At 43.6% G+C, this 13,721-nt stretch overlaps 2 protein-coding genes across 2 annotated transcripts in view; both read right to left on the bottom strand.

The window, feature by feature from the left end:
* MAK (male germ cell associated kinase) overlaps positions 1-95 on the bottom strand; it is a 30,096-nt gene extending 30,001 nt beyond the window's left edge. Inside the window, exon 1 of the mRNA XM_083878433.1 lies at positions 46-95. The gene's annotated coding sequence lies outside the window, so the exon portion shown is untranslated. The remainder of the gene's footprint in view (positions 1-45) is intronic.
* An 8,214-nt stretch (positions 96-8,309) lies between these two features.
* Positions 8,310-12,931, bottom strand: GCM2 (glial cells missing transcription factor 2; the record flags this gene model as incomplete). The annotated part of the gene is made up of 5 exons (XM_083877208.1): positions 8,310-9,191; positions 9,418-9,543; positions 10,916-11,028; positions 11,387-11,639; positions 12,890-12,931. 5 exons carry the CDS (start codon positions 12,929-12,931, stop codon positions 8,310-8,312), a joined length of 1,416 nt encoding a protein of 471 aa, XP_083733334.1.
* Positions 12,932-13,721: the final 790 nt, after the last annotated feature.

Below are 13,721 nucleotides of genomic sequence, written 5' to 3'. Positions count from 1 at the left end.
ACGGGCGCTGACCGGCCCCGCACTGGCCGCCCCGCACTCACTCACCGCGGCGCTGCGGGCGGAGCCAGCCCGGTGCCGCCGAGCCCCGGCCCGCCCGCCGCCTGCCTCGGCCCGGCCGCTCTGTCCCGCTCTGTCACCGGGGCGACGGGCGCGGGCCGGGCCCGGGCCGGGGCTGGGGCCGGGGCTGGGCGGGCTCTGCCGGCGGCACCGCCCTCCGGCCGCGGGCACGGCTGGCAGGGAATCCCGGCTGGAGCGGCGGCGCTGGGGGCCGGCGGATAAAGAGCGCTGTGGGAGCGGGGACAGACAGCGCCCCGGGGGAGAGCAGGCCAGGGATGAGCCTGGCGGCGGGGCCCGCGTCACAGGGGCCCTGAGGGCGGCCCCGGGATACGCGAGAGCGTCTTTAGACAGTCCTTATTATAATTACCGCTAATAGTAATTATGTATATAGTGTTGAATGTATATTTGGTGCTGTGGTGAGAGCCCGTCTCCAGTGCCGCATCCAGCTCTGGGGTTCCCGGCACAGGAAGGACAGGGCCCTGAGCTGTGATGCTTAGAGGGCTGGAGCACATCCCCGATGGAGACAGGCTTGGAGAGCTGGAGCTGTTCAGCCCTGGAAAAGAGAAGGCTCTCAGCTGACCTTACAGCATCTTTGCAGTACCTAAAGGGAGCTTTCAGGAAGGATAGAGTCTATTTACAAGAACATGGATAAAGAGAAATGGCTTCAGATTGAAAGAGATTTGATATTAGGGAAAAAAGAGATCTTTACTGTGATGCTGGTGAGACATAACAGGTTGCCCAGGGAAGTTGTGGATGCCCTGGAGGTGTTCAAAGCCAGGTTGAATGGGACTCTGAGCATCCTGGTCTAGTGGAAGGTGTCCCTGCTCATGCAAAGAGTTTGCAAGTAGACAATCTTCAAGGTCCTCTTCCAATCCAAATCATTCTGTGATCATCTGAAATAAAGCTACCAGCTAAGCCACAGTTTATTTAGGATTTGTACAGAAATTCCCACCTGTAATATTCACAGCTGTAGCAAAAATTGAGGGATTTTTTCCCCCTAGCATTTTTAAAAAATTATTTATTGTAAGCAATTTATTTAAATGCATGTTCCTAATACTTATGCAGAGGAGAAACTTTGAGTGCTCTATGCACTGAAAAAATATATGTATTTCTATTACAAATATAATAAACTTTGTCCTTGGTCCTTTGTAATCTTGCATTTTTTCCAGGATGTACAGATATAAAAAATAGCAATATTTTATTATAATTATAATTAAATTATAATCCAGAGGTGCTTTCGGCAGGGAAGTCTCATTTTAAGCTTCAGTTGTCAACATTAGCTTGAGCTTCCTATTTTTTAATGTTTTTGCAGGTGAGGGGCAAGAAAAGGGGGAGATAATTTCAACACAATAAGTACTAGAAGCACCATGGAGGGAAAGGCAGAAAATTGTTTTAGAAATTCAGATTCCTATCTGCTTTGCCAAGCTGGCAGCTCAGGCTTGCTGAGCAAAAATGGGAAGCTGTTTTCATTTTACCTCTTTTTCTCTCCCCTCCCTGTTCCTCATTAATTGGTGTGGTAACTTTGTGATGGTTTAAAAACTGTTGACAGATTAATTGATTCTACCTCAAGTCAACTGGGTGGAACGTGGGACTATGGGAATTGGTTTTCTGGAATTCAGAGGATTTGACCACTTGCACATAGCTTGCTGAAATGAAAGTACAAGAAAACAACATTATATTTTCTGAAACAAAATATGCCTGTTTCCTTTACTGAAATAAAACATCAGAGGTGACTGCTAGGTAAAATAAAGTTCAAAGGTGAGACTTGGACATGAGAAGGAAGAAAATACCATAACCCACACAGCAGAATTCAGGCAGAGATTCAGCAGGAGCTGACTGTATGTAGCAAAGAATTTAACCATGCATTAACCTCCAAGAGTATGTTTGATCACTACTACATGGATACATCTCTACCATACATATGTGAAAACACTTCTCCACTGTCAGTGGAAATGTTGCAGCAGTTATCCTGTGATGTCCTCTCCCTGCCCTTGTGTCCTTTCCTCTCTCTACAGTTTAGCCATGTCCCATGACTGTCCTTTCCCAGTGATGGGCTCCCTCCTCTTCCTGTTTCATAAGATCATAAAATGGTTTGGACTGGAAGGAACCTTAAAAATCATCTAGTTCCAACCTCCGTGCCATGGTCAGGGACACCTTCCACTAGACCAGGTGTCTCAGAGCCTGATCCATCCTGGCCTTGAACACTTCCAGGGCATCCACAGCTTTTCTAGGAAACCTGTTCCAGGGCCTCATTGCCCTCACAGTAAAGAATTTCTGCCTAATATCTAATCTAAACCCATCCTGTCTCAGTGTAAAGCCATTCTCCCTTGACCTATCCCTACATGTCCCTGTGAAAAGTCCCTCTCCAGCTCTCTTACATGCCCCCATTAGGTACTGGAAGGATGCTACAACATCAGCCAAGGACCTTCTCTTATCCCAGCTGAGCTCTCTCAGCCTGTCTTCATAGGAAGGGTACTCCAGCCCTCTCCCTCTCAGCATCTTCATGGAGTCGTCTGGCCTTGCTCCAGCTGGTCCATGTCCTTCTTATGTTGCAGGGCCCAGAGCTGGGTGCAGCACTGCAGGTGGGGTCTCACCAGAGCAGGGCAGAGGGGCACAATCCCCTCCCCAAGCCTGCTGGCCATGCTGCTTTGGATGCAGCCCAGGATACAACTGGGTTTCTGGGCTGCAGGCACAGACTGCTGGGTCATGCTGAGCACCTAACAGCCCCAAGTCCTTCTCCTCAGGGCTGCTCTCAATCCATTTTCCTCCATCCTGCATTTGTTCTTGGGATTGCCCTGACCCATGTGTAGGACCTTGCACTTGGTCTTGTTGAACTCCATGAGGTTTGCAGAGTCCCATCTCCAGCCTGTCCAGGTCCTTCTGGATGCCATCCCTTCCCTCCAGTGTGCTGACTGCACCACAGAGCTATGTCATCATGCTAAGGGTATGGCCATGCTAAGGGTACATTTAATTCCATTGTCCATGTTGCTGAACAAGATGAAAATGCTCTTGATTGCTCATGGGGCATTTCCAGTCCAATTATACTCACTTATAAGAGATCTGGCACAAGCAAGAGTTTTATGTTTAATTAATTTCTGTATTAGTTTTGCACAAGAGAAACATTTAAGTCTAAATTCTGTTACCAGGACCTTGTGTCCATCAGTTGTTGGTACTTTTTTTAATGGTCCCCAACATTTCACACACGTGAAGACAGAAAGGCTGTAGACAGGACCTGCCAATGTTTGAGCCAGACTGCAATGTGGTGTGGAGTTGCAGTAAAAGCACTGCAAACCAGTCACTTAACACTTCATTTTGTCATAAAGACAGGGGAGAGGTGCTGTCCTGTGCTCTTGCTATGAACCAGGAAACTGAAGGAAAGCAACAGGATGGAACAGACACCCTGGATGCTTGTGAGCCCTGCTAAAGCAGCTCTGAGAACATCCTTATGCACCTGCTTCCCTGCTTATTTTACAAAACAACACGCATAGACCCACTGGTAATTATCTGTTGAAAGAACCTCCTTTGGTTGTGGTCCTTAAAGGCGTTGATGCTATGCTGAAGTGCCAGCCAAATACCTGAAACTACCTTCTCCCAAACACCATCACAAGTGCCAGCATGCATGTTGAAGCTTATAGGGACTGTGTAAACTTCATTTTTCTGTTTGCTTGAATAAGGTTGAGCCAAACTAGCAATGTTTCCCTGTGAGACTTACTTGCACTTTTGTCATCCAACTGATCTTCATGTCTCATGTAGACTCTTGCAAGCCTGGAGAGGTGCTGTGTTGAATTGCACTCTCCATTCTGTAAAATTCCAGGTGTAGCACTGTCGCAAGCAGGACACAAAAGAACCACACTTAGCCGTTAGGATGAAGCAAGAAAAAGAAGCACTTTATTTTTGGAATTTCAATTTATATAGTTTTTGGGATTTGGTCAAGGGTTGGGGGACGAGAGGAACACACCTCTGACCCCAGTGGTCAAACCAGCAGTCCATCACAGAGAGGAATGCAAAAGCAATTTACTTTGTTTATGTTTCAATGCGTGAGAACTTCAATACAAGAATGTAAAAACAATCCAGAAGGTTGAAAATCGGGGCGACATAGCACTACATGAACACTATCTGGTTCACCTTCCCTTTGCTTGTGAGTGACAGGCAGATACTTTAGGCAGCTAGAACACCTAAGGCAATAATCCAGGCATGGATAACCACTGTACCCCACTCTCGTTATTTCTCAGGCAGAGGGATTTTATCAGGCCTGGACTAACTTTTTGCTCTATGTGTTGGGAGGAACCACTCCAATACTAAATGCCTCGGTTCTCTCCTTTTTGTCTGCATGTGACTTCTACTGATAAGGCTGGGAATGACATGAACTTTCTTAAATGCACCTAGAGCTGCATTGTGCATCCTATTAAATGATGTCTCTCGGGAAACACAATCAACTTTGGTGAAAGCTGTTTCAGCTGTGTTAGATAGCTTTGGCCCAAAGAGGTACTAAAAAAAACCCCCAGGAATCCAGAAGAAAGCCCAGAAAATTCCCAGGAAGGAAAAAGTCTCAGATCATATTAAATTCATTTGCACTGGTGGTTTCCACTCACGGAACTGAGAGAAAAGCTTGTCTCTGTCTTTAAGGTGATAGCTTGTACCCCCAAATGAAGAGATGACTGCTTTAGGCTCAATAAGCCCCAAACAGCCAAGCTCCTGCATACCTTGTCTGTAGTATTTGGCACATTTGAAATGCCCTGAGATAACCTGCTTTCAGAAGAAGAGCAAGGGCTAAGCAAATGGCTTGGACTCTCAGTGGAGGTCTTTAGCAGGACTGGGTGGATACATGTGGCTGTGGAGCAGGACAGTGTGCCAGGCTCTGTCTGCCCCCGTTGAGGTGTGGATATGAAGTGATTGCCCACAGGTATTTGCATCCCTCAGGCATGTGATACAAGGCTGCATTTCATGGGTACAAATTGAAATACATTGTCCTGGGCCTCTTGTCTCTGGGAGGCATCCTTTCAATGTTTGGGCTTTTAAAACCTTTGCCACTGTGAGGCTGCTGTTCTGGCACAAAGGGCATCCTCAGCATGGGGACAGATGGTGCTTTACCTCAGTAGGGCCCTTGTAACCCAAATTAAGCCAGAACTACAGGAGACTGAGATTTGAAAGCTCCTTCTCCTCTGCTCCCTCTATAATTTTGCCATAACAATGCTATAACAATTGGAGTCAGACGGAGATGTTTGTCAGAGTACAGAGGACAGGCTGGTGAAGGGCTTCTCTCAGGTGCTCAATGCAGGACCAGAAACCATACTTGAAAAGGATGATGAATGGAAGAGAAGGTGCTTACTCAGGGACCATCTTGCTTCAGGATGCTGCTTTGCCTGAGGAACATGCTTTTAAAGTCAGTGCTGCAGCTGTATTAACCTACAATGAGGCTTTCAATTTCAGCTTTTTTGGTTTTGTTTTGTTACAGAAGCTCCCATTGCCTTTACATTTATGGATTTTGAAGAGAAAAACTGCCTACGTCTCTAGACATTTTCCATCTGACTTTTTATCTGTAAAAGGTAACATACAGCAAATCTCATCCCAGACACTTGTATACGAGAGGAATCAAGGTGAAGAAAGTCTGCAATAACCTTTTGAGTGGTTTTATTTGTTGTACTGCTCAGATTATGCAGTAAGGTAATCATAACCATAGCTTTCCACTGTGCTTATATCTCTGTCATGTTTATTATAAATAAATCCACACCCTAAAAGTAGCATCTTAACGCAATTGGCTGCATTTTCTTTCCTAGTGTACAAAGTACTGCTTTAAAGGCTATGTTTAATTGGATAGCATAATAATTTAAGTATACAATTACAATGACAAGTTTTATACCAGTAATATAAATAGCATTCAACCCCCACAGCTTGTCTGTTTTAATAGTGCGTAGTATTTTAATAACTTGTGCTTGAGTGGTGGTTGGCTAACTCCTCTAAAATCACTAAAAAATAGACCAATTTACAGCTTTAATATTTTCCTTGATTTTCCTATCTACAGTGAATCTTTCCAGCTTTTTTAGTTATTTTGTTTGGCCTTGTTCCCATCTTATATTTAATTTCCCTTTACACTTATAAGGCTTTAAGCCTTGATTTTTATTCTACATGTCAAATGACTCAATGTGATTTGGCATACAGCTGAGAAATCCCAGTTCTATAAACAGGCATAGTGTATATGTTCCTAAACTCTAAAACTTTGTATTAGTCTTTCTGGGTAATAACTCACACACCACCTTTTTAAATTATTTTTTTTCTTTTTTTCTTTTTTAAAGGTTGGTATGTGGGCTAATTATCAAATTGATGTTGTTCACCCGAATCTCTTTGTATCAGTAATTTAAAATACTTGGTAGAAGAGTTGCCATAAAAGTTTAACAAAAGCCAAGTGAGATATACAGCAAGTATACTAGAGCTAAAAAACAAGGTAAGCTTGCTGTAGGTAAATTAATGTAGTTTTTTTGTGAATTCCATCTTTGTCTGGCTTGAATTTTTAAAATGCTGAACAGTCCACTGCTGAAACAGGATACTATTAACTAAATTCCTGTGGAATTTGGTTTCGCATCTCAGATGGAACACATTACTTTTCATAAAAATATAAAAAGAAAGAAAATATACTACGTCAGAAATAACTATTTTTAAACCTCAGATGTTTGTGTGCTGTGCTTTGAAAATACAATTTGTTTACCAGTTTAATGATAGCTTAAATTCACAGAACCTTATAATTCTAACTAGCTAGCTGCTCACATTACTTTACATGATGCCTTGCTTTTAACTGTGATTTCACATTCATTGAAAGAATACAGTAGTATGGTGCTTTTCAAAACATAGCAAAAAATATGCATAAGACAGAGGTTAAAAATAAGTGTTCAAAAAGTTAAAGATACTTGGTAACTTAATAATAATGATACTAAAAGAATTTTTTTGACCCTGATCAATGCCCTGTGTCTACTTAACTCCCTTGCTTGGCACACACATTTTGGGTAAGGGTTCTATTCCCCACTATTAGGCAGCTTTCAAAATATCTTTAGTTTAAAACCAGTTAACTAAGAATTAGTTGGTTTAGGAATGAATTTGGGAATGCATTTCCTTATGTTTTCTTTGCTTAGCTCAGTTTGGAGATTTTGTTTTGTAACGTCTCTGTTAGCTGGTTGTTTAACTTCTGATGTAGTGCTGTCAGCTATGATTACAGAGAGAAAAATGAGTAGAAATCCCTTGGGAGAGGGAGAAACACCTGATGAAGATGGAGTGCAGAGAGGCACGCAGGAAAGTTTCATTCAACACTGACCTGTACTAAGCAGCTGGGATGTTGCATTCTTTGACAGGGTAAGTTGTATTCATGGGAAAAGAGAATTCTGCGCCAATAACTAATTGGTCTGACCAGCTTGGCAGGCCCCTTTAAGCAAAAGCAGTTTCCCTGCAAATGGTTTTTGGGACCACATAAGCTAACTCTGGCAGCGATGAGAGTGGTTTGGTGGGGTTGCCTGAGCCTTCCTGCCTCCAGGCTGAGTCTTACAGGGCATCAATTCCTAGTGTGGGTGCACTGGCTGTCCTTCTTACCTAGAAAGGCTGGCTAGTCTCCACTCTTGATACAGGGGATCAAAAAGCAATGTGAATTTAGCGTGTTTCATTTCTTAAGTTTCAGGTTTTTCATTTCTCATTTCAGAGAAACTTAGCTGATCTTTCCATTCATCAAAAGGATCATGGCAGGTGAATGGACCATTCAGGTGAATTATTCTGCAAATTCTCTTGCTTTCACATTTCTTTTATTTCTTTCTTTCCCTGCCATTTCCTTCAGCTGACTATAATCTATAGCCACCTTCCTTCATTTTTTTCCCATTACCTGATTAGTCTTTTCTTTCCTACAGATGGAGCATTTTCTCTCAAAGCTTGAGGTATCTGACAGGAGTTGTAGCTATAAATGGGTTACACTTGCTGTCAGAGGAACCTGTTGACTTCCAGTGGAGCAGTACCTCCATATTACCTTCTCCCAGGTGTATTTTGGGCTGAGTTGCTTGTGCCATTTTAGAGATTGCATGGGGCTTCTTTGAAATTAGATGCAAAATATAATTCACTCAGCACACAGCTCCGGGAAGGTGCTTTTGGGAAAAAGCCGTCTTGATGTTCTGCTTCCTTACATCTCCTCAAATCCCAAACCACTTGGCTTAGCACTCACATGGTCAGCGCAATAATCTGTTCTCCCATCTGCAGGTATTTGCCATGTAAGCACAGTTTAGTCAATATTCAGCACTCTCAAACCTTAGGGCCTGGCTTTCATGCTCAGCAAAGCTGTTGCCCAGGGGGAGCCCATACCGATAGCTCTCCGCACTCTCAGCTGGCTTGGATTTTGCAGGGATGGAGTCGTGCTGGTAGAGCAATGCTGACTTTATCATCCCAAAGTCTTCCTGGATCTTCATCCCTGAATAGATGGCACCCGAGACATTTCCTGCCACGTGGGTGTAGCTCTGGAGGTTCTTCATGTCACAGAGGTTGTCACTATATTTCACTGCGGGCGGCTTGTAGGCCTGGTAGGACACCTTGGTGGTGGTGGTGATGACAGTCTGCAGTGGTGGGGCCATGGGTGCAGGGCTGGGGCTGTACCTGCAGGAGTAATCCCCACTGTAGTAAGGGTGGGGAGCACTTGTCGGCATCTGCCCGAAGTCACTCCAGTCTCCGCTGCCCGTTTTCCCCCACGCTGGTTTCAGTCCATAATGTCTGCCAGGGTTATCAAAGCTCTTATCATGGGTGGCCACGGCATTGTAGTGAGACCCGTTCAGGCTGAGGGGGTCTGCATCAATGGCAGGACTGGTCAGATCTGTGTAAAATGTTGGGTAAGGACTCGAGCTTATAAAGGCAGGAACTCCAAACTCATAACTGCATGGCCTGGGCATGTAGATCCTTGGATTTGGGCATTTAGGGTATGGCGATAGCTGGTCCTCTTGGAAACTGGCTGAGTCGTAAGGTGCCTTGTAGAGGTCTGCACTCTGCAGCGAAGGGTAAGACTGGGCTGGAATCGAAAAATTGGTGTCTGTGAAGATGCCACCTCTTTCTGGGCCATCTATGCAGTGAAAATTCTGTAGGTTATTGGTGTAACCACTGCTGTCATGGTACCTTCCAGCCTGATAAAGAGAAGTAGACCTTTAAGGTACAGGAATCGATACTGCCCACACACATATGTCTCAATACTTGTGCTATTGCTAGTTTTAGCCCCAAATTAACAGATGTAGCATGGGGTAAAGCTTTGTTTTGCCCTGGGATCCCCAATACGTGCTTATCACATCTTTTTAATTGACAAAAAGTCTTCATTTGTGTCACCTTTTTATTTCACTAACGACTTTGACTTACCTCTGAGTTTAGAGGTCTCTTTTTCTGGGAGTGGTGGTAAGAGGACATTTGCTTCTTAATTGCACTTCTTCTTGCCTCTGCCTCCAGTTTACTCTCTGGCCGAGGGTGGTCATGGACTCCTTTAGCCTAAATTAGGATTAACTGAGAATTAGAAGTGAACCTGAAGGGGGTAAGATAAGAGAAAATGCTCTAAATAGTATGAGAAGTAGTCAGAGCATGGTCTGTGGTTTGGCACAAGAAAAAAAGGAAGGAGAAACTAAACAAGAACAAAATTGTGAAAACAAATAAATAGAATAAATCATGATTTGGATGCACATACAAGGAAAAAGTGAGGGAGAAGTTAGTGAGGACTGCAGAGCTGATGAAGGAGCAAAAGTGCTACCTAATTTTGTGACATTCAGAAATAGATAATTAGAACCAAGGGGAAAAAAAGAAAAATTAATCTTTGTTGTTTTTCTGCACTCTAGTATCTTAGTTCTGCTTTATAAGCACATATATAGATAGTATAAATAGGCTTTACAGAGTTTTTTTCATGCCACAAGATGACAAATATTCTCTTAAAGCAATACACCCTCTTGAAGAGAACTGAAAACTATATCCTGGAAAACCATCTGAAGATGGTCTGCTCTTAAAACATCTGTGGGTGTGCAGATCTACATAACCAAAGTTACATTGGTATATGATGAACATGACATTTATGTAATGTACATTCATATATGATGGACGCTACATTTCCTTATTTATTTGTCTGAACAAATCTACATACAGTCCCTAATACAAAGTAGAAACCTAAAAATTGCTTTGAAAACACTGTCCTTTCTTGAGCAGCAATTAACTTCTAAGCAGTGATTTATCAAATTTTGATAGTAAAATCTTCGAGTTTTGCATGTCTCTAAGAGAACATTTGAATAAGAATAATATAGGAGAGAATATGGGAATTTGGGCAGTTTTCTTCATTTATTGACTGAAGAACAGATTTCACTGCCATGTGAGTCAGGGGAAAAATTATCCAGGAGAAAATGTAATGTCATAGAACAGAAACTTTTTGTTCCAATGTTGCTAAAAAAACCCCAAAAAAACCTCAAGATGAAATCTCAAATTTCAGCTAAGATTATTCTTTTTTTTTTTCTGTCAAGATTTTAAATTCTTCAAAATTCAAAGGCTAGTTTCACATGAAGTAGAATTTTCATGTTTCAACTCATGTAAATTAAATAAGGCTTTTCCCCCCTATTTTTTAAAGTAGGAAATAAGTATTTGGAAATAAACACTGGAGAGATCCAGCTGTCATATGCACTGGGGTGCAAGACAACCTTTTTGTTAATATTTGTGTTCTGTAAACAGGAGAATTTTAGCCATCCATGGACTGGACTTTCATCATGCTCATCATGGTCTCTGTTACATAAAAAAAGGGTGGAAGAAATCTCTTTCTTTATAGGTATTATTTTACATACAGATATAATTTATATAGTGTGCACAAATATATACAGCTGCTTTCTACCTGAAAAAAAATTGCTTTGCCATCAAGCCTCCAGAAGTTGGTGACCGGATAGCCACTATGTCCTCGGCAAGGAATCAGCTCCAGGGCAGAGTTACAGTTGGGACAGGCTTTCTCTGTGAACAGACAGAAACTACTGAAGAGATTGGTTAAGGACAAGGATGCTCCCTGAGAGTAAATAGAGCTCAAGAGCAACATGATCACACTCCTCCAACATTCAGATTAAAATGTATTGTTCAAGGAAATGCAACATAGGTGACCAAGCACAGCTAAATGATACAAATTAGAACTGCCCACCACTTATAAATGCTAATAATTTAAAGGCTCTAACTCCATATCCTATTAAGTATTTACAAATGGACATGGATGAAATTTGGGAGTAGTCAGTCATTGCAATTAAGAGTGACTCCAGTTTGAAAATCAAGGCCAGATGACAGAAAGAGGGTCCCTGGGCTCTCTCTGAGCGCCTCTCACTTTGTTGCTTTTGCCGAGCCTTGTCGCATATGGCGGGACGGAGCTGCAGGCGGGCCCCACCAGGCAGAGCACAGCTCCGGGCACACACCACCACGCCCAGGCAGGACTTCTTGAGGATCTGGCAGTTGTGGTTGTTGGTGTTGCGCATGGCCCAGCCGCTGAGGTGCCGCTGCGCATTCTTCTCCTCGCTCGAGTAGATGAGCCGCACGTAGCCATCGGGCCATTCCTGGAAGGCATCGAAGTGCTTGGGCTCCTACGGGAGGGCGGTCGGGGAAAGAGGGCAAAGCAGCAAGAAGAGCAAGAGAAACGTTATTAGTATATTACAACCTGATGTTTTTGCCTCGTTATAAAACACATAACGGGGAAAAAAAAAAAAAAGCCATTTCTATTACCAGCCAAGCAGCAGGAAAAGAAATATTGAAAGAATAGCTTGTTCAGAAGTGCTCTCTAAAAGGGCTAGGGCAGTCTGAGATTCTGTATCTGAAAAGGAAGTCAGGATCCTTTCCTCTTTTGCATCATCGTAGCACAGTCTGTTGACACATATGCCTTTTACAGTGAATTTACTAGCCATAGGACATCAGCCTTACTCCCAGAATTTACTGACTAGTGTACTATCAGTGTGCCCAGACAGGACACAAGCCAGCCTGATCAGGACTGCTATTGAGTTCTCCTTGTTGTGGGACCATGCACCTGGAGGCAGGAAACTAGAAGTTTTAGCTACAGAATGGCTTCTTAAAGTACATCTACTATGATTTGAATAAGGGTTTTCCCAAAAAATAAAGATAAAAAGATTTGTCATTGAAAATGCACTTCCAAGATATGTATAGTGGCACAAAGAAAGAACATTTCAATTTGGGATTTCACAGCTTTCTGGAGTTCCTTACCAAAATGTAATTACCAGAACTATGAAAGAAGATTTTAAACTACAAATATTTATAGTGTAATACATATTTAACATATGTATGTACCGCATGTGAGAGCAATCCCAGCAAACAGAAGGAAACTACTACATTTACAGCATTAAGGCATTCCTTAACAGCACGGGCTCTGTAAACTTAATTTAACTCAAAGATGAAAAAAGTTGCAAAGTAAAAAACGCGTTTGTAACTCACAACTAGGCAAAAGTGGAGTGCTCATTGGCATTAGTGTTGCATCAATAAACCAAAGAAATAATTCGATAACTTGGATCATAGTACTAAGCAGTCAGTTAAAGATTCTATTCAACATTTCTTAAACAAGGAAGAGGGGGAGGGAGGAGAAGGAACCTGTCCAAATGGAGCCACAGGTTGTTTTAGGAGTTCATATCCAGCTAGGCAAAGCTGTGCGTCAAATCCATACTTTTATTACACATCACTTTGTAAAGACTACAAAACAAAAAGGGCACGAGAGAAGTAAAGAAGTGGTAAACCAAAGCTTTGCTTAGAGCGAAGCTCCCCCGCTGTCCCCCAGCTCCGCGTTAGAGCGGGACGGAGACTTTCCCCAGCCCTTCCCACGCCCCGTTACCTGCGGCAGTTTGGGGTCGTTGATGTCCCAGGTGAGCTTCATGGCAGGCAGTGCCCCTGGGCGGCGGCTCACGACTTTTTATGCCGTCGGGGCGTCGCCGAGCACCATCACCGAACCCACCGCAGCCTCTGGGTGGGCAGGGGCTGCCGCCTCCTCCTCCTCCACCGCTACCCTCACCTGGAGGTGTGTGGCGGGGGATGGACACAGGGGCTGTGCACGAATCCACCTCCCAGTACCGGGGGCCGTCACCTCAGCAAATCTGAGCAGGGTTTGGAGGTCTAACCCGGCAGCCGCGGGGCTCTACCGCTCGCTCCCGCGGTGGCCGGGATGCTGAGGGAGTGGGGAGGGGGACCCGTCTCTGCCTCACGGGGATGCTCCCGGTGTTGGATTTTGAGCGTGGCTCGGAGCTGCCCGCAGCCTCTATAGCCTTCGGAGGGAGGTAGCGCTGCTGGATAGCCCGCTCTTTGGATGTAAAAGAAATCGGCGCTATTTGGCAGGTTACCCCTTCTATAGCACCTGGTTTAAAATGCCAAGTTGGTTTTGATGCCATTATATTGATAGGCACATTTTAACATTTTACAGGGGTTTGTTACCTTCTTCTTTTCGAAAGAAATAGCCGGCGGGGTCTGGAGTTTGGAGTTTTTTGGTTGGTTGGTTTGGTTTTCGTGAGTTTGGCTTTTTTGGTTTGGTTTTTTTTTTTTTTGGTTTTGTTTTGGTTTTTGTTTTTGTTTTTGGTTGTTGTTGTTGTTTTTTTTTTTTTTGGGGGGGGGGCGTGGTGCTGTGAGAAGGAAGGAGGGAGATTGCTTTTTGTTGTGAAAAACAGAAAGAAAAA

Source organism: Zosterops lateralis (assembly GCF_965231275.1).
Source record: "Zosterops lateralis genome assembly, chromosome: 1".
Taxonomy (NCBI): Eukaryota; Metazoa; Chordata; class Aves; order Passeriformes; family Zosteropidae; genus Zosterops; species Zosterops lateralis.
The sequence above is the reverse complement of the archived record's forward strand: the minus strand, read 5'-3'. Positions and strand labels throughout refer to the sequence as shown.